The sequence below is a fragment of the Neoarthrinium moseri genome (assembly GCF_022829205.1).
Source record: "Neoarthrinium moseri strain CBS 164.80 chromosome Unknown scaffold35_Wmoseri_CBS_16480, whole genome shotgun sequence".
Taxonomy (NCBI): domain Eukaryota; kingdom Fungi; phylum Ascomycota; class Sordariomycetes; order Amphisphaeriales; family Apiosporaceae; genus Neoarthrinium; species Neoarthrinium moseri.
Window position 1 is genome coordinate 229,941 of NW_026055149.1, and position 20,259 is coordinate 250,199.

At 49.4% G+C, this 20,259-nt stretch overlaps 7 protein-coding genes across 7 annotated transcripts; 4 read left to right on the forward strand and 3 right to left on the reverse strand.

The window, feature by feature from the left end:
* Positions 1–1,809: 1,809 nt before the first annotated feature.
* Positions 1,810–3,153, reverse strand: JN550_008404 (uncharacterized protein; the record flags this gene model as incomplete). Its single annotated transcript, XM_049320361.1, has 5 exons — positions 1,810–2,150; positions 2,219–2,286; positions 2,341–2,458; positions 2,518–2,920; positions 2,977–3,153. The coding sequence occupies 5 exons, from the start codon at positions 3,151–3,153 to the stop codon at positions 1,810–1,812; spliced, it is 1,107 nt and encodes a 368-aa protein (XP_049169626.1).
* A 1,029-nt stretch (positions 3,154–4,182) lies between these two features.
* JN550_008405 (uncharacterized protein) lies at positions 4,183–5,445 on the forward strand (the record flags this gene model as incomplete). The annotated part of the gene is made up of 3 exons (XM_049320362.1): positions 4,183–4,323; positions 4,379–4,442; positions 4,556–5,445. 3 exons carry the CDS (start codon positions 4,183–4,185, stop codon positions 5,443–5,445), a joined length of 1,095 nt encoding a protein of 364 aa, XP_049169627.1.
* A 523-nt stretch (positions 5,446–5,968) lies between these two features.
* Positions 5,969–6,795, reverse strand: JN550_008406 (uncharacterized protein; the record flags this gene model as incomplete). The annotated part of the gene is made up of 2 exons (XM_049320363.1): positions 5,969–6,519; positions 6,573–6,795. 2 exons carry the CDS (start codon positions 6,793–6,795, stop codon positions 5,969–5,971), a joined length of 774 nt encoding a protein of 257 aa, XP_049169628.1.
* A 1,728-nt stretch (positions 6,796–8,523) lies between these two features.
* Positions 8,524–9,909, forward strand: JN550_008407 (uncharacterized protein; the record flags this gene model as incomplete). The annotated part of the gene is made up of 3 exons (XM_049320365.1): positions 8,524–8,766; positions 8,818–9,680; positions 9,747–9,909. 3 exons carry the CDS (start codon positions 8,524–8,526, stop codon positions 9,907–9,909), a joined length of 1,269 nt encoding a protein of 422 aa, XP_049169629.1.
* Positions 9,910–15,294: 5,385 nt separating this feature from the next.
* JN550_008408 (uncharacterized protein) lies at positions 15,295–15,673 on the forward strand (the record flags this gene model as incomplete). Its single annotated transcript, XM_049320366.1, has 2 exons — positions 15,295–15,328; positions 15,390–15,673. 2 exons carry the CDS (start codon positions 15,295–15,297, stop codon positions 15,671–15,673), a joined length of 318 nt encoding a protein of 105 aa, XP_049169630.1.
* A 147-nt stretch (positions 15,674–15,820) lies between these two features.
* JN550_008409 (uncharacterized protein) lies at positions 15,821–16,699 on the reverse strand (the record flags this gene model as incomplete). Its single annotated transcript, XM_049320367.1, has 1 exon — positions 15,821–16,699. The coding sequence occupies one exon, from the start codon at positions 16,697–16,699 to the stop codon at positions 15,821–15,823; it is 879 nt and encodes a 292-aa protein (XP_049169631.1).
* Positions 16,700–18,755: 2,056 nt separating this feature from the next.
* JN550_008410 (uncharacterized protein) lies at positions 18,756–19,547 on the forward strand (the record flags this gene model as incomplete). Its single annotated transcript, XM_049320368.1, has 2 exons — positions 18,756–18,940; positions 19,007–19,547. The coding sequence occupies 2 exons, from the start codon at positions 18,756–18,758 to the stop codon at positions 19,545–19,547; spliced, it is 726 nt and encodes a 241-aa protein (XP_049169632.1).
* Positions 19,548–20,259: the final 712 nt, after the last annotated feature.

The following is a 20,259-nucleotide window of genomic DNA, read 5'->3' on the forward strand; positions in this document are numbered from 1 at the left end:
CTTAAAGCAAAATTTCATTGGCTCGTAAGTTAATGAGAACGACGCTAGCCCTGGGTAGCTTAGAAAAGAGAACCTGCGGGGCCCTAACTCCACGTTGTTTGAATAGGGCAGGATAGGGTAGATTCGCTCAATGCGGAGTTAGACCAGTGATTGGGACGGAGATTACGTCGTTGGGCCTTGAAGATGAGATTTCTAGCGCCCTACGAAGACCGATTCCTTAGATGCTCTAGTGATCGAAGTCATATAGGGTTACAAGTCATATGAAGCAAAGTCCCTTCAGCCTCCTTGTCACGCCTCACCCCTGGCCAGGTCAAAAAGCCATTCCTTGCTACAAGCCAGTTTGCAACATCAATGGTAATCCCCGGTGACAACAACGTTGGATACCTTTATCCCTCATACGGGGCCCCATTCTGTCATTCAGTTGGGGCTCCCGCTTGCCCGCTTTCTGAAAGGCCGGAGAAGACGGAGGCTGTGGACACGGCAGCCTGGGAACCAAGCGCATCAAGCCGACAAATCGCCGAGAGTGCAATGACCGACCTGTCGTTATCCACTGAGGTTTTCATCGACCCATTGGGGCAACGTGGGCCATCCGGAATGTTGATGATGTCCGTCAGGTTGCTGAGCCCCCTGTAACGAGAGGGCCCGCCGCAAAGCCCAAAGATCCCCGGCAGCTTTGGCCTGGGGGCATTCCGGAGCTTGCGTGTTGGATCGGTGTAAGCAGCCTTTCCTTCGTGGCCCACAGACTGAGTACAAGACTTGCACAGTTCCCACCGTAATAGCTCGTAACAGTCCCAGGGTCCCTGTTCCAATACGCGCATCGAACTTGTCAATGATTGGCACGTCCGCACGCCCGCACACCCGCACTATCGCTTTTGGGGCACATCACTCTTGTCTTCAACACAAGTGCGGCGAGGACGTGGAATGTTGGTAAGTTGATAGTGGAAGAAGTTCCGACGACGATTCCCTCCGGGCAGCAAAGCAGGTATAAATACTGCTTGGGTGCTTACATTCGATCTTTCATGGCAGACCCGCGTCCAAATGTGGGGCGCCTCAGGTCATCATTAGGACCCAACTACCGTTGAAACTCAGAAGATTCGCCCAGTAGCTCACGGACCAGTTCCCATACATAGAAACAAAAGGCACGGACCAGTACTTATTTGTATGGGAAGGCCGGTAATGGCGAGGGGAATAGAGACCATTTTAGGAATAGTAAGAAGTTCTCTCCATTTCATTGGATATCATGTGGTACATGGTCCGTGAGCTAATGGGCGAATTTTCTGAGTTTCAACGGTACATTTATCATATCAGGCATGCGCGGGTTTGACTGTGCCATGGTTTTATTGGTTCATGACAGCTGAGAGACATGCAGCCATTTCAATTCCTATTAGAAGCCGACTGACCTTCTTTACAAGACAGTAATTATTGTTACTCAAACGTTTCCGATACATACATCATTTGTGGGCTTCGTAAATAAAACAGATTTTCACGTGGCCAGTCATGGCCATGTCCCCAATCTTGCTGTGATTTCTTTATATGAAATCTCCTTTCAAGTGAACTGCCGTACGGAAATTAGAAATAATATCATGAAGTCGAACCTCGTTTGCCACCATTATATAAGGTGCCCCATCAGAAGTTAATATGATAACAAAAGTTGTAAAACTATTTTATTTTGACTGTACAGTGTCTGAGTTCTGAGATCATTAGGATTCTCCCCGCCCCTCTGTTTCAGAATTAGAGTATGCTAAATAGCCCGGCTTGGTGTGTTAATACATGCGTGCTAACCCTAATGAGATATAGCCGGTTCATGGCCTAGACCATGTCAGGGTGACTTCTCTCGACTTTGACATCGGTCGTACGATGTATGGTATATCTGGAAGAGGGCATTTCGTGTTCCAACTGGCTAACGTCCGGTGTGTCGAAGGCGTATTGGTTTCTATTGTGTGAAGAGTTAAGGCTGGGCACGCCAGGCCAAACTCTGTCGCTATTTTTGCTCGAACCCCCACTGTACTTGAGTGGCGTACGGCCGTAAGATGCATCGCGCTTATGCGTAACGAATCGGTCCCAGAGGGGTTGAAGTGGAGGAAGGCTGCCACACGCGATCATCACGAAAGCCTCAATAGCGGTCCATACTTGAACATCGAACAAAGACCCTGCAAATTTCCACGTTTAGCCTTGGCCAAAAATTCCGTCGTACCTAATCGGATAGAATTTTACATACAGGTAAAGTCAGCGCGAGCCGTAAGATCGAAAAGGAACTTCACCTTTATTCCACTAAAGACAGCATCACTGCACAATTATTAGCAATCACTTAGCTAGATCGTGTCTTCGTACCCCACTTACAACAATCCAAGACCTAGCAGTACACAGAGTGCAAGTTTTCGACGAAAATCCAGATTGAGCTTGCTGATAAACGATGCGGGCAGTAGAGCCAAAACAATATCACAGCTAATATTCCAGGCTGAGGTACAAGATGAATCAGCTACATGATCAGGGTGGAAAATAACATTAACAGCTTACCAGCCAAGAAATAGTTGAAATTTGTTTGGACCTTGGGGTCCCAGCACTTGGCCGGAATTCCCGCAGTCCATAAGGCACGGGGTGGATCGCATTGGACGAAGGTGAAGATGCAGCCCAGCGAGTTGATGATGAAAATGGTGACAATGATGAAATACAATGTGTATTTCCGCCAGAAGGTATTGCGTCCGATGAAGCGAAGTGTCAGAATGGCAACTGACGCTTTGCCGGTGGCGAACAGGAAAATCGCCCATGGCTGCGCAATCCAGCTCCACTTGATAGCCTCTTGTCTCTGCTCGTCGTCGAGGTAGAAAATATGCCTGGCACCCCCTATACTCGCCATGTAGGTCACAAAACAGGTTGCGACCACGAAAAGGACCTGCGGCGGTGTAATCAGCTCACGGGCCTGGTCTGGAGATCGCTATAAGGATTCTTTCACAAGCAACGGCGCTCCAGACTTACCACTGTGATGAGCATCATCCAATCATCCCACCCCAAGGCACCAATTCTCGTGCGTGCATAAAACCGCAAACTCAGTAACAGTATTGAAAACGCCGACAATGTCCAATACAGCGCCTCGAGTGCCGGACCACGGTCCTGATCCGGCGGCAGCTGGGGCTGGTTGCCTGGTGAAGACATGGTGGCAATGTGATAATTTTCACTGGAGTTCGTCTCAGTCCCCGCCTTGAAGTAAAGTGCTGACCAGACCTTCAGGAATACATTCTGGAAACACCCAAGATCTACGTGATACCTGATATATAGCCCACAGTGGGCCGACCATTCGTTATTGCAGGATCATCCACCATTACCTCATGAGGCTAATCCCTTGCCCTATGTTTTGCGCCCACGTCTGAGGCAGGCGGAAAATAATCACAGTTTTGGCACTTAGTGGAGGATTGTAGACATATTCTTTCCAGACGCTGATGTTACCGCCAACTAAAATTAGAAGAGGCTCACTGCAAGATGCAGCGCAACAAAAGCGCCAATAGTGTAAGTAAGGCGGCTGGCGAAGGATTTGTTTAGGACTCGGACGGATGTCATGTGCTCACGGCGAAGCAGTAAGAATCCTTCGCATCGTAAACACGGCACGGCCAACCGGTGGCTTCAGGTACGTGTAACACCAGCTCTCAATCCTGGGCCGCAGTCAGAGCCTTGTAAAATATATGCCAGAACGCATCCTTCACCCCGGTGAAATTGCGCAATTCGGCATTTGACTGCTGCATTTGACGTATGTGGGTACATGCAACCTGCGGGTTGCTCGCGAGGCCCACACCCGTCCCCCATCCTTTCTTCCTAAAGCAGTGCTTGACATGAGGCACTCCTGTAAACTCGGTGCGGTGCAAGGGCGTCAGCCCGAGGGTTGGACAAACGAGGGGGTGGCAGTGTCTCAGCTGCTGCTTACAGCGTATTTGATTGATTGCATTGGGTGAGCATGGTGCATACATAGCTGTGCCGCATTGACGTTGGTGCCCCAATACTATCGCCTGGGCTTCTTAGGTATCACCACCAAGGTGCAGCCTACTTTAGGTTGTAACGGTATCTGCGCGAAATTGGTTCTACATCCTGGGAAACATATATGACATTGAAAGTACAAGAGTTCAACTCTGTCAGGGCTTGATTTTTATCGCAAGGTTTGGCATGCTGCATACAAAGACCAATCCAGACACAATGGACGCAATTCTCCAGCAACTTCGCACCTTGGCCTCACAGGCCGATGACGCCGGTCGTCACAAACTGCTCGATGCTCTCCGTGACATCCAGCTCACACTAGAGACTCCGCACGATACTTTGTCCCGCTTCGCGGGTTTGGTAAATAGTTCACAACAGTATCTGGGACACGTCTCGTTGCTAACAGAGAATGCAGCATCTGCAAATCACAGCCACCCGTATCGGCGAGGATCTCAACATCTTCCAGATTCTGGCAGAGAGTGAGCAGCCGCTGAGCATCAAAGAACTAGCCGCCAAGACAAATGCTGCGCCGGTGTTTCTCAGCAAGTCCGCTCATCGGGCATCCGGTTCCCGCTGCTGACTCCTGGTATAGGCCGGCTCTTACGCTATCTGGCCTCCATTGGCCTGATCAAGGAGTCCAGCGAGGATAGCTTCACGGCCAACAGCCAGACTCGGACTCTGGCCCAGCCGGGCTATCGTGGGGGTATCTACCACTTCTTTGACAACTGTGGACCAGTCTTTCAGGCGCTTCCGGGTTTCCTCGCTGAGAATAAGTACCAGGACATCAAGGATCCAACGGCGACCGCATTCCAGAAGGCCTTCAAGACTGACCTGCCCGCCTTTCAGTGGCTGCCAACGCAGCCAGAACGCTTCGGCCCGCTACAGCAGGTCATGGTTGTTCAGGGTGCGCAAGGTGCGCCGTGGTTCACGGTGTTCCCCTTCGAGAAGGAGCTGGGCGACTTCTCGGGACCGCATGCCTTTGTCGATATCGGAGGCGGCTTTGGACATCAATGCGTTGCCTTAAAATCGGCCTACCCTCATCTCAACGGCAAAATCGTCCTCCAAGATCTGCCACAAGCTTTGGAACACTTGCCACCCCCCTTTGCGGCACAGCTTGATGGAGTGGGGAAAATGCCCCATAATTTCTTCGAGCCTCAGCCCATCAAGGATGCTAAGTTCTACTACTTGCGCAATGTACTTCACGACTGGCCTGACGACAAATGTGTTGAGATCCTGAAGCAGCTGAGCGCCGTCTTGGGGCCCAGTTCACAGATCTTGATCGATGAGATGGTCCTCCCTAACACGGGCGTCCCGTGGGAGGCTGCCACCATTGATTTGACCATGATGTCGTCCCTTGGCTCACGTGAACGAACGCTAAAGGAGTGGTATGCTCTGTTGGATGCGGCGGGCTTAAAGGCCTTGCGCATTGACACGTACACACCCCGTCGCCAAGACTCCATCATCCAGGTAGTTCAGAAATAAGAAACTATGTCGGATAATCGCTCCAGATATTCTAGAACCTAGAGAAAGTTGATATTGGAGATATTGCTCACATCATCTGATGGCTTCAATCCGTCTTTTTAGAATTGACTGCGTTAAGTAGACAGTACGGGACATAATTCCCCTATAATACACTCGCACTGCGGTGAAATGCAAAACGAAACCCGGATTGATCCCAGCAATATCAATGGCCTTGTCTCAGTATCAGAATACAGAAATACAGACAACCGTGTACTCAGTCCAAATAGCGGCTGCAAAAATGATGAAAATTGTAGTATTTTGTCTTACACCTAACTTTACCCGGTACGAGTCAGTAAAGACACTGCCATGTAGATATTCCACGCATTCCAATTTTCAGCAATATAGAGCGGCATTCTTACGGTATTCCCAAGATTATATCTTGGTTCAGGGCGTGCCCCCCATCCAAAACATCACGCCAAGTTTAACTGCTATGTGAAACTGTATGTTCAACCGGGCCGACGAAAATTTTGTCTGCTGCGCCGCCTTACGCATCTACAGTATCTGCCATGTTCGGGTTCCTAAGACTTGCAACCTCGTCATGAGACACGAGCCGGTCCTCATGCGAGCTCATCAGGGCGTCCCAGTCAACACAGCGGTGTTCCACGCGATGTGTATTGAGCATGGGGTGCGGCATCTTGTCAGCCCACTTGAACACAGCCAGCGCACTGGTGTCCGCGCGGCAAACGGCCGCGTTTCGCAGCCAGTCGAGGCAGTGATCAATGTGCACCATGTGGTGCTGATGCTCATGGGCCGTCAAATTTGGGAAATAGTGCTCACGCCAGCTCCACTGCCGCAGCATCTTGACGCAGTGCAATTCGTGGAAAACACCTAACCAAGCCAGGTACCCGCCATTTGGTAGTTCTACCGACGACTGACCATGAGCGGCAAGCTCTTCGGCCGTCACGCGAATGCTCATATTGTTGAGAAGCTGGTGCCAGGCCTCATCGCTAGCTGGAGTGGGCTCCCCACCATATGGGCTGTTGATGAAATTGTCATAGAGTCGAAACTTGTAGCGCACAGCTAGACCAGCGAAGGCTTTGTGGACGTTGTTAACAATTCCGAGTCTATATTCACGAGAGAATGCGTACCATGAATATCAGGCGCCCCTTCCAAGTCTGTATTAATTCTGATGATCGCTATCGAGAGACCAGTATATATCAACAATAGAATGAGCTGCAGTAGCCCGGCAATGGGCCACCAGCGACGAAAATACCGCTTTGGGGTCATCACTGTACTGGTTGAATCATCCTCATAGTCGCTGTCGAGGAGCGGCTCCTTCTCAAAGATAGGCTTATTAATGTCTCGCTCCATACTGTCAAAACTGGAAAATGAGATGAATTTGAAGGAGAAGGTCCAGTGAAGTGTGACAGAGAAGCTTCAGGAGGAACCCCCGGGTCCTATGACCTTGAACCAAGTGGGACAAGTCTTCTGACGGGATACATCGGCCCTCGGTTGCTCCCTTCATGCGTAGCCCGGGCGTATCATGCGGGATGATGCAGCGCTGTTAGAGCTAGACATGGAATGTGTTGGACCTACAGAGTGGCGCTTATCATTCCCCACTAGACATGTAAGTTTTGCCGTGATGGACTATAAATCGAACCACTCCGGCACCTCTCACACTTGTGGTAGGGATGCGCAGGCTCACCACTTCGTTCATCTGATCCTCCAAGCTTTCTGCACGAAGATAGGCATAATGAAGGCTGCTCTACTACTAATCTTCACCGCCGCCTTGGGCGTGATGACTGCTCCTGTTCCTACAGGTAAGAATTCCAGATCATACACTATCTAGATTCTTACAATATCAGATGTGGATGACATTATTGTCTACCCTGAGCCCGACGTTGACGACACTGTCGTCTACCCTGAGCCCGACCCAGACTCCGGCATTATCTACCCCGACCTTTACACCGATGACTAAATTCTAGTCGTGAAGATGGCTTGTTATTGTTACTGAGGGCAGTGAAGATTCAACGATGGAATATTGCGGGGATAGGAGACTCCATAAGACAGGCACACACAATAGTCTCGCAATGCTATAATGTTTCTGACGCCTCTACTTCAAGCAAGAGAATCCCTCCTGCATCACCAGAACATAACATCGTATGGAGTTCTGCATCCCACAGCGACTTGGCTCCGTGCTCACTTTAACACCAATGCTCCAATGTTCCGTACTTGAAATGGTTGTAGATGCTACATCTTGAATATTAACCTGAGTCCAACACATGCACTCACTAGGATGATGATCCTGACTACGCGCGCAGGTGTGGGGGTCATCACAAAAAAGCAGCGTGATCCTATTACTGCGCCGTAACATCATGATCTTATTGTAACGCGATATTGAACACATAGAGTGTGGGGCTTGTCAAGGGTTACTATGGTCAGCTACTTGCGAGCGCAACAGCTTATAATTATGGCAACTCATAAACCGTGCAGCTATTCCTACGATTTGAGGACCATGATTTTCCCGACAGTGCTGGCCAATCGGATACGCCTGACATGAAAAAAAAGGCAACCACCCAAAGGATCCACGCCGCATATTGATATGCACATAATACTACTTAAGCACATGTCTGCAAGTCATCAATTGGGATCCCCAAGTCAGGCTGCGGTGCAACATTGCAGTACCCATCACGTACATGGCGCACGGACATAGCTAGGCAAGGGACTTTGAGCAACTGAATGCCGACCAATCACGGTAAGAAAGAATGGCGCCAGGGCGCCACTCTTGATACGTACATCCAGGTAAACAATTATTGGTTGGGCAAAAACATTCTGCCAACATGCCTGTCCTGATTGAAGCTTACATTGGATGGAGTCCACCCAAACCCCTGGTTACCATGATACTTTCAGCTTACAACCCGGAGGTCTTTAAGAATCCGACTGAGGGAGTCCGAGGCAATACCTTTACCTCTTTGTCTGGTCCCCGAAGCGCGCACCAAACAGTCAACGGATTACCATCGAAACCAGCTGAGCGAGCTTCTTTTTCGAGCACCAATCCGCTGCCTTACACAAACGAGTGTTCCTCCCAACACGGCCCACATGACGCCTCCAGGACGAATAGTGCAGCTTGCTACTGACATACTCGAGCACACGACAGGAATACAAACATATCTTGATGCTCATGGGATACCGAGCCCCTCGTTCGAACCGGGTACTCTACCCAAACTCCCCCTGCCCCCTGCACTGGAAGATACTTTGGGACAGGCCCTGTCAGCCCTGGATGAGCTCAATGCCCTCCTGTTGGGTCCGCTGGGGTGGCTAAAGACTCAGATTGACCATGCAGTGAGTTGAGTTTCCCGACAAACGTAGGTCCTTGCTAACGCACAAGACAAGTATGACCTAGTCAGCTTGCATGCCATGTACCGATTCGATGTGCCAAGCAAGATTCCTTTGGGAGCCGACATCCCCATCGGCGAACTGGCCAGGGAATGCAATGGAGATAACAATCTTGTGGAACGCCTCCTACAACATGCTGTCAGCAATTATCTCTTGATACAACCTCGCCCGGGGTATGTGGCGCACTCGTCTACTTCAACCTTGCTGGCCCAAGAACCCGCTTTCAAGGACTGGGTTGGCACTGCATGCGAGGACATGTGGCCTGCTGGGACCAAGGTCATTGACGCTTTGACAAAGTGGCCTGGGGCGCCAGCACTGCCCCATCAGACAGGCCACAACCTAGTAGAGAATACTGCCGTGCCATTCTTCCAAACCCTGGAGGGAGACCCAGATCGGGCCAGACGGTTCGCAAACACTATGTGGTTGATGCAAAAGATGCCGGGTTTTGAACCCTCGGCGGCTCTGGATGCATTTGATTGGGACGCCCTCGGAGAGAGTACCGTGGTGGATATTGGAGGCTCAACCGGTGATTTTGCTAGGGAACTGACAAAAAAGAATCCAAAGTTGCATATCGTTGTACAGGATTTGCCTAATGTCATCGAAAAGGCGCGTTCAAACTTCACACGGGATAGCAGCAGCAACATTACACTCAAGGCTCATGATTTCTTCACGCCACAGCCAGTTCAAGGTGCTGACGTTTATTTCTTCCGGATGATTCTTCATGACTGGCCCGAGGAATCATGCACGCAAATACTACGCCAGCTGATTCCATCTTTGAAGCCCGGAGCGCGAGTTCTCGTTAATGACATTTGTATGCCACCAGTGGGAACTCTGCCACGCTATCAAGAGCGGCAGATCAGGTAAGCATACGAATACCACTATCAAGAAGAGAACAGATCGTGCACCGCTGACTAGACTCATTCCAGGTGCCAGGATATCGCCATGATGGCCATGTTCAACAGCCAGGAGCGATCTTCTGCCCAGTGGGCTAGATTGATCGAAAGAGCTGACCCTCGGTTTCACCTACAGTCCGTAGTGCAATTACCCTCATCTCCCTTGGGGCTACTGCAGGTGATTTGGATGCCATGAGCAAAGTGTCCGGCATGTGCCCATGGTCTATTTTAGCATAGCTTGAATATGAATATTTTGAACTCCTGTAATTTGAAAGTGGACACGTAGCGCGTGGCATTTTACGATTAGTTGTCCTTCCACGACTCCCACTTGCTTGTCCAGTCCCTGAACTCTGACCAGTCAATACACTGATGCTCCTCGCCAAACCCATGCACACCTCCGGCCTCATCATCTTTCACTTCTACCGTCATGTCCGTCGTGCACATAAGGCTCTGCCGCAATAAATCAATACAATGTCGTATGTGAGGCGGTGAGATCATCATGGGTAAGTCTCCATCATTCAATTTCTTGCCAGCAGCTGCCAAGTCATGCACCACCCAATAACCTTGGCGAATGCCATTCTAGTACTATATCAGCCTGTCACTATGCCATAAGTTTTGGCGTTCGAGATGATCACTCACAAGGCAATGTAAAGTGTGGTATACTGAGAATGTAGAGCGTTTTGGAGCAATAGTTGGGTGCGAAAAGAAGCCGGCTTGTCTCGGGAAAAGCGCTTCCCAGGCAGCATCAGCCTGCTTTGTGTTCTCGCCGAACGTCCGGTTATACATGAACACATTCGGGAAAGATTTCACTCTCCACGTTAACCTTGTACCCATCGTGATTGCGAATATGTACGAATCCTTACAGGACAGAATGTTGCTGGCAGCCATGCTACGTGTTTCGGTCGAGTAACGCCCAAATCCGAATCCCAAGAGTCCTACTGTTAGACAAATGACCGCTACAATTGCTGTTTGCGTGATAAAGCGGTGGGCTCTTGAAGGATAACCGCCGACCAGTTCATATTGATATTTTGAATGTTCCGTTGGTGACATTACAAAGGCGTTTACCAGTGCCAATGTAGTATGAGATACCGAGGATTAGGATTCCCAAGGCAAAAGTATGAATAAAAGCATTGAGTAGGTCAGCGACGGAACTGACGGGTACAAGTGAAGAGAGCTGGGAAGGAGACGGAATATCATTGATATGGATACATGAATAATTGATCTCTTCGTTCTTAAAAGAATGGTAATCGATAAACGGGAGTTATACTATCGAACTAGGCCGGTGTTTGAACATTGCTCTGGTTGTGACGCAGGTATCCTGGTCCCTTGTGGTGGATCAGTTTCCGCTCCTGGAATGACAGACCATTCATTTGCATCGATCGGCCGCATCAAGCTAAGCGAAACTGAGAGGGAACAGTGTGTACACAGAAGAGGATTGGATGATAGATACACGTACATTCCCCTGTGACTGGATCCTGAAGTTTCTCGTTCCCCTCACTGTTTGGAACATTACATAAATCCATGCAGATACGTGAAGCTATACATGCCACAAGGATCATAGCATGTTGGGACGCAGAGGATGCTCATTGACCATCAGAACGGCGAGGTTGCGGCGCAATTCCTACCACTTTCGGTGCTGCAAGACGATGGTGGGACAATACCAACACAACATGAGGTAGACCCAGGCCCCACCACGTCACTAGATTACGTCGTACCGTGGCGCCCGCATGCGTCTTTTGACGCATGGTAAGCATTCCTTCAGGCAATACCATGCAATGCAATCCAACTCGTATATCACATCATCATGGTGCCATGATCAAAGGGGGCTGAGTTTGTGTCCAATTTTCTGGAGGACTACTGTCCCCGTGCTTGTCGCCATTTCGGTAGGCATTGAACATTAGTGAGGCGTAAGTTGAGCTCCTAAACGGCTTTGAGGCGGAAGTGCACGTAGTAAGGTCACAACTACATCAACACGCGAAGCATGCCGTTGTCTATAATCTCGAAATTCAGATTTTGGCCACTTCCAAGGTCACTTCCAAACAAATTCAATGTTACTTGTCGTGAGAATCCGTGAGAATCCGTGCGAAGCGGTACTTCCTATATATCATGTCTCATACAATGGCCCGAGCCTAAGATACCCATCAGCCACAGCTTTACGAATGGAGCGGCTGATTACATGTTCTATGTAAACTAGAGTGATGCCCAATTAACAGCGAGAATATATTGGGATGAAGAGGAAGTCGTACTCCGTAGGTGGCTCCGCACGGATTGCGGTCTCAAGCAGATTAGAATGTCATAGTTGTCCTGGCGTATTGGCGAACTTTCTCTTGCGTAGGGAGTGATAAGATGGCAAGCAGAAGCTCAGCCAAACAATACTCAACCAATTTCTACAGTAGTTACTAGTAACGAGTCCAAATTTCTCTTCAATCCCATAAATAATCCGGTGGTCAACTAGATCATCTAGATTATGCCGTAGCGCTGGCCAAGGGCAAGTGATGCTCATCCATCTCACCAAGCTCACCCAATTGGCCGAGTTCAAGCAAGGTGAACGCGCTTCTTCTGCAAATCTCATAAGTCGGTAATGGCACGTTCATGCAGATAAGATTGATTACCTATTAAGGACATTTATCAAATTACCTTCGTGTCTCACTTCACCTCCAACCTTAAGTAGGGTTCAACTAACCATTGCTATTTGGGTCGAAGCATTCAACAAGGCCGTCTAGGAGAGATATTGCTACGCAGAGACAATATTGCAATGTTCATTGGGTGATGGTTGACATACCTTTGTCAGGCAAGGAAAATTCGGATCCCGTGTCATTTGAGAAAACTTTTTTCCAATGACCTCCGTAGTGGGTTCTTGGCGTAGATGTTTGACGGAACGGAGACCGGGTGCATGTAGCCTGATAAATGTGAGTAGTATATTCTCTTGATAAAAGCACTCATAGGCTCACTGAAGTCCAACTCAGAAGTTATGCGGCTTATCTAAAGCTAGGCTGACCCCATATCCAGGCGGTTTTCGCCCATGTACAACATATCCGCGCAAAGGCACCAATTTCAGTAATCATGGCCCAAGGCGTTGGTTGATATAGATGGTCATTCTTACTTGGGCCAATTATAATGCAACTTCCTATCCAGAGCATCCTTCTTAGATTGAGAATGATATTTTGCTGATATCTTATTTAGGATTATTGTAGCTAGCTTCAACCCGAGGCTGTTTCCCTGCTTTCAGTCTATCATTACATGAGGGGAAGGGGATTCTTGTCAGGTGCCAATGTTCTACTCTAAGTAGGGATCGGTTTGAGACGTGACAAAGGGCAGCATCAGGAGGTGGGTGCCCCGCTACATTGGGGTGGCTCCAAGCATAAGGCAGATACTCCGTTGCGCATGCAAGGGCAACCTGCAGCTCTACCAACACCTAATGCACATCGACACAACCGCTATTACAATGTCTGTACGGCATCGAGGTTGTGTGACATCTCGCTAAAGAAACAGTCGACATGGGCTGCGAGTCTGTGTTTGATGGCGGTACCCATCGCAGTGACCTCAACGTTGAGCCATTTTCCATGTCATGCGTCTTTGAATGAGGTCCGGGGCCATCCTCTGGTCGATTTGTCCAGCCTATGCGACTGGCCATAGTGCGGCACAGAAAGCCACTGTGGTCATACCATTAAAACTTAGTAGTCTAATACACGTTGACACGGACCAAGTACCATAAAATGTCCAACCAAAGGGAAAGAACTTCTCGCTATCCCTAAAATAGTCTCAATGACCTTGGTCTGGGATGGAGCAGAACTCATTGTAGAATTCAGTTCCTCGCAGTCTCAGGTAATGCAGTGATCGGAGGTCGGGTCAGCGATTAGATTGTGGAGTACGGCTTCGACCGGCCGCCCAATGTGATCTGACGCCATGCAACGGTACATCGGAGCCGGTTGCCGAACTCGTATAGGTAATGGAGCAATTCGTCGTATCTTTGATCTTCATGTATTCAAGCATATTTTTATATGAATTGGATACCAAAATACGTTTTGTTCCACACTCACTGCCCAACTGGGTTCAAGCCTGGCTGCCCTTCAACCGAACGACACATCTCCCGCCGGTGTGAAGATATACAATCCTTCGACGGTCTTCAATACTACGCGGTCGTGAAGTCTGATGCCCAAGGCAGGAAGCACATTATGCAGTGCCGGTTCGTCACCATGATCATCATCAATTTAGCTACAACATGTCATTGACCGGGCCGTCAGATATTCGCGGTATCTACCGCTCCAACAGTACTCTGGCCCCGACTGGCGTTGCTCGTATTCAACTAGCTTTTGAGAATGGTTACTCTTGCGGAAATGGCGGGCACCACCCGGTATTCTGGTGTGCGGCTACTCGTGTACACGACAGACATGTATAGATACCGCCCGCTGTGTAATCAAGTGCAGGTTGAACTTCGGCGTAATAATACAAATACCTATCCGTCACGCAGTATGATTGAAGTCAACAGGCGTAACGATGATGATATTGTGGAAGTTGACGGCACATTCTGGGTTCCTACATAACCAAATTGGTCCTTCATATCTTAACAGGGTGGTTACTACCCACGTGTAAAAATAACCAGCAAACGCGACCGCGGTAAGGGAGAGCTTCCCTCTTCCTCCTTAGTTTTGAACATATATAATAAGATATAATTCATGGTAAAGCCTTAATCTATTCCTATTCTTATAAACATTATTATTGTTACTGATTATATAGCCGTGACTTTCCGTAGTAGCTCAGAAAGGAGAGATAGCGTTTGACAAGGTGCGACTTCTTCTCGAACCAAGGAACTGTTGAAGCCAACTCCCTGAATGATACGACGAACACATGTTCCGTGAAAACCGAATGCAATGCGATCCACTGTGTTGTTGGACTTCTGAAACAGCCCCGGTTGTCGGTCCCGTCTGAACTCCTGCCAATTGTTGATTCAGACATCCATCCAAGCCATCCCCAAACGAACCCATTGACAGACGGCATGAGTTCCCATGCTGCCAAACCCCCAAAACAGTGCAAGATCGGTGGTTGCATGGACTTGGCCAATCGGTGGCACTCCACTCCATCGGCGCCAGGCACAGCGCTAACGCGCACTGGGAGATTTTGCCGTGGGGAAAGGCTCTGGTAAGGAGAGATCTTGGTACTGATCTACCCCAGGTCTAGTTTCGCAACTTCAGTCGTTCATCCGTTCGACATCGCGGCACTGCGGGAATTGATCGGGCGCCAAGATTGCCAGAAGCGGAGCCGTGTGCGGGATCTGCGACGACTTGTGCTTTGCCTGATGGCAGTTTCGTCTGATCCAGGGTTTCAGCTGCCACGGTTCGGTCAACTGTCATCCGCTGCACGGCGATCATCGCGAAGACTAACTTGCTTCACACGCAGCCAGGATGCTCTATAAAGACGTCAGGCGCACCGCCAGAAGGCCGCAATTTAGCTCTTCTACAGACACAAGCTCTCACTCCATCAAAATATACACACTGTCTTTCACGGCCCGGCGCCTTTCGTTTCTTGTAACTACTTGATTTCACTCATTCCACGAATCAGGACATTCGCTCAAAAAGACAAAATGGTTCGCATCAGCATCATCGCAGCTTTCGCTTGTAAGTCAACGCATTCCCCAGGTCTTCAATCCGCACGGCGGGCCGCTTACGCGCTGGACAGTCGCTCTTGGCGCTGTCGCCTTGACTCCTAACGATGCCGGTGCCCGCGATGTCGGAAACGGCGAGGGAGCACAATTCACGACTGGTGGCTGCGTCGCCGACGCTGACTGCCAGGAGGGCTGCTGCGCCGGTGGTGCCACTGATGCCCAAGGAAACGAAGTCGGTATCTGCTCTGGCATTGGGGCTGAGTTCCAGAACGGCAAGACGGGTTGTGGCTTCGTTGACCCTAACGCCCAGGAGTCCATTGCCAACGCCCAGAAAATCGTCGACAAGCAGGGCTTCTAAGCAAAACGCGCCCGCACGTCTGATAAGTGCCTGGAAATGAACATTATCTTCGCCCGGTTGAATGGGGGAACAATGGGGGAACAGGGGATGAATGCTATATCAAATATGAAAGTAGCCGACAATGAAAGCCCCGAGCTCTTTCTTCGCTTACATACTGGGAATGCACCTTCGCAAGGCATTCACGGCTTCTTGAAAGTCCACCCTGCCAAAATTTGCGGAGATGAACTGTTCATCTGGGTCGATTGCAAATGTGATTTCTCGCCAGTACAGTGCCCTGATGAGTAGTTGAATCCATACCTGGCCTGTACCGCAGAGCTCAATAAGCTCTTTCCCTTCACCATGCCACATAATGCCATCCACCACCATGATTGCTTCCGCATATGCCGCAGGCCTCCAATACATCGTCAAGTCGATGATGGCAGGGGCCAAGCCAGACTGGTCATCGAACAGCACATTACCAGCCAGGTCGGCGTGCATGAGCTGGCTCTCCAAATCTCTGGGTAGGGGCTCCATCATCTCCTTGAGCTGTTCCAGCGTCGGGTTGAGAATCTCGAGAATAACAAAGTCAACATTATCAACATCCTCAAGTGCCTTTTCGCCCCAGGTGACTCGATCAGACTCCGACCAACGGTTGATCCTTTCATCAACAAATCGAGGCTTCTTGAAATAGGCCATTGCTAAGTCACGGTGAAAAGCGCGACTGACAGATAAAGTCTCAGCTATGCGAGGTTTTGAGCCAGACGAGCCTTCGAGAAAGGTGGAAGCTGTCCATCCACTGTGAACATACTTTGCTGCGTCACGAATGATCGGTATTGGGCGCGACAGGCGATACTCCGATGATACATTACTCAAAAGGTGGGCTGTCAACTCGGAAACCCCCTGGGCCTCATGTTTATCGTCCGTCGGCTTCAGAACGACGTTGCCAATTCTGAAGCAGAGTCCCATTCCACCGGCAAGTGGTTCAGGAACTCCGTTCAGTCCGAATGCTCGCAGGATTTGTTCACCAGGTGCAACCGCTTTGTCCATGTTGGCTTTCGTTAATCGCAATGTTAATGACGATTACTGAGTTAGTTTTACAAGAGAATATTCCGGCAACTTCATGCACTTTAAGTAGTGCAACATTGCGGATGTCGTGAGAAGGGCGCACCGTTTGATACGAAGGAATCAATTATCAATCAGCTCGGGTACCACTACCGCAGTGGCATGAGTCATTTATCCCTGGCGCACAAGTGCATTAAAAGCACTTCCATTTCATTCTACCTATCTCATCACTTGACACTGGACAGTACAAGGCTGCATGGCCTAGTCTTTTATATAGCGTTCTGGCTGTCAGAGATGCTGCACGCCAAGATTCTGCCTAAGTATCTACCCGGCCAGTAATAAAATCACGGTGCAGAGCCCACTCACATTATTAGGCACTAACTCTGAGCATACCAGCATTTTGATAAACAATAAACTTGGCAAGTTAATAGTTTGTTGGTTCCTTTAAATGCTGTATGCGGCCTCGTACTACCGTGGTAATGAACCTCAGCTTAATTGAGATACACGAAATAATAAACACTTAGTCAAAAGTTCAAGGTGGGGTTGAAAACTCACTGCATAATTTGCGGTAGTACTTTTCCATTCCAGACTGGCTCACTTCAGTTATAAAGCGCAAAGACTTGCTCAAGGATCATTGTTCTCGTACTCGGTCAGTACCCCCAATTCTGGAGATGGATAGAGCTCTGCCATCTTCGAACCGGGTTTGGGGCAAGATTGTAGAAGATAATGGTCAATTAGAGTAAATGGTCAGGCTTGCTTCAATACAAGCGGAAACAGGCTATATGGTGCCGCGCTGAATTCGCGGACGAGGTTACCTGAAGTTGTTGTGTTGTGGACAGTGGAACTAGACGATGAGGAAGTGGATACCGAGTCAGAAGCTTGAGTTTTATTGATAATTGCAATGTCGGTAAACTGATGTAGTTTTTCAGAGTTGCTATGACCTGGCGGAGACGGCCTTGGTTGTGGATGAGGTGCCCTTGGATGTGAGGTTTGACAACGGTTGAAGAGATGTAGGATATAAGGTGGTGGACGATTCAAGGACCACTGTGGTTTGCACCTCGGTGTTTCGAGGTGAGATTTTGGATCTTATTTGACTGCATAAGAATGTAAATAATACTTATTACATGTGGCAAATAATCCCGTTTCCCCATTTTCTGTCTTTCTTTTCTGTCTGACATGCTGGCTGCCCAAATGAAAGGCAGTGCGTAAGTAGTTAGCGCTCAACGCACCCGCTGAATATCAATTGTGACAAGAGCTTGTAGCAATCGACTATCGACTCGTGGGGAATTGGCTCAGCTACTGCTCACTCTTGCGTGCTATTCTCGAGCTAGTTGGAACTTGGAAAACGTCAAGCTCTCTCTAATGAGAAGATCCAAATACGCGTATTAGTTACTGTCTGTGATGAACGATTAGCTTCAGCCAGGAAACACTGGTTGTACAGTTGTGGGCTGTCACGCTAATCCGGTAATAGATTAGCGTGCGAAACTGTGAATACGCGTATATCCTATGATATGGTGAAGTAGGCTGCGGTTTGTGGCGCAGGCTGACTCTACCTTGGTTGTTGATGCCAGAACCATGGGATTTGGGTGACCCACATGACCATGTCTTGCAGTTCCACGTTAACGCTACTGATGTTGTTCGAAGCTGACGAATTGCTCATCATTGTCAAGGCTTAGTTGGTCTGTGGGTGGGGTGCCAATTCGTCGCTGACATATATCAAGGATTACTTTCACACGAGATCACAGGCCAGCCATGGTCTCAATACGGATCTTCGAAACTCGTACAGGACGCTTTGGTCAACTTGGATACTGGCTCTTTGGTGTATAAAGACATCTTGCCCTGCCAAAGTTTGAACAGCTTGCCGTCAGACCAGCCCACATCGCACATACTTGTACGTCATCCCCATTCAACCATTCAGCCAACTCAGTGTTCGAACCCTCCCACATACTCTACGTCGGATAACTTGACTATGTCGGACAAATCGTTGCCTATTGCTATCCTGGCAATCCATGCCTCTCTGGCATTCCCGACAATTTTCATAATGTTCAAACATGGCGTCCGGCATGGTGCTATTTTGGGCTGGGGTTACCTGTTCATATTCCTCACACTGCGCATTGTGTCGAGCGCAATGCAAATGAACGATCCTAGGAACCCATCCGCAGCTCTTGTTGCCAGCATTGGGTTGTCACCTTTGCTTCTTTCGGCCGTCAGCATCTTGCACGAAGCGTAAGTGGTCTTAACCTCCTGCGGCCGGCCGCATGTGCACTATGCTAAAGCATTAGGTCATTCCAGCCGAGCATACTGCGTCGTGAACCGTCGAAGTAGGATAGATCTTGGGTCACTCATCGTGCTCCATTTTATCATCAGCACCGCCGTGGCCCTGACGGGAGCCGGCGCATCAGGTGCCCAAAAGCATGGGGTCACCGAAGAGGAGAGGGCAAAGGACCTCAAATTGGTAGAGGCCGGAATGGGATTGCTTCTTCTCAGCTTGGTGGCCCTTTTAGGGTCGGCTGTTTTCTCATTATCCTCGTCGTCCTTCAGATCGCGTCATGAGCTGCCGTACCAGAGACAGGGAAAGTGGCTCACATATGCCGTTCTGTATTCCCTTCCATTTATTGCTATCCGCATCATCAGCAGCCTTGTATACTTCAGTACCCAGAGTGCCGCCTTGAATCCGGTTTCTGGGGATATAGGGTACCGTGTTGGTTTCGGACTTGTCGATGAGCTTATTGTTTCGATTATATTGATTATCGCAGGACTTTGCACGCTCAATGCTGGTAGGGATCAATCGGGAAGCAGAGGGGGATCAGAAAGTACCGCTCTTCGCAAGTGAGGGGGTTCAGTATGGGAAAGAGCATAAATATTGAAATAGCTGCGACAAACAAGTAGTAGAGAAGACTGGTAGACAAGACTGGTTCGTGACATTAAGAATCTCTTCTGTGATGCTGCATTCCCTCCAGCAACTGACAACCATGCCTTTGTTACCTTGCGCTCATTCTTCCTCATGGATATTACGCAGTATAATACCATATATCACCTGTAGAGCTTGTTCAGACACACCTGCAGGCTTTCGGCGTGGGCGGCTATTTGGCGGGCAGTCGTCGTTTGTGCTATGGCGGCGATCTGTTTCAAACCTACGGGTCAACGATTCAGATCCAACGTCGACATGGACTCACTATGGATTTTATAGAATCTTCCTCTGAAATTGAAGATCGCTCTCAGGGCTGGTTCTGATGTAGCCTGTAGGCCGGCGCCTCTACCTATGTATTTTTAAGAATGCCCAGGTGCCTCCATTCCAGGAGGCATGCATAGTACAGCGTTTCCCCAGCACCGAGCTGATTGGTGCCCGCAAAACCCACTTCTCCACAGGCTGGTGGTCCCACGATCGAACGGCCCGCGGACATGACGCTAAGTTTTACCCCACACCCACCGACACCCTGTCTACTCCAACCGGGTCTTTACCACCACGGCCACCGAGCCAGGCGCTGTCGACACAGGCAAATGTCAGGTCCCCTCTCGCCTTGGTGTTGAAGCGAGCGTGTTGC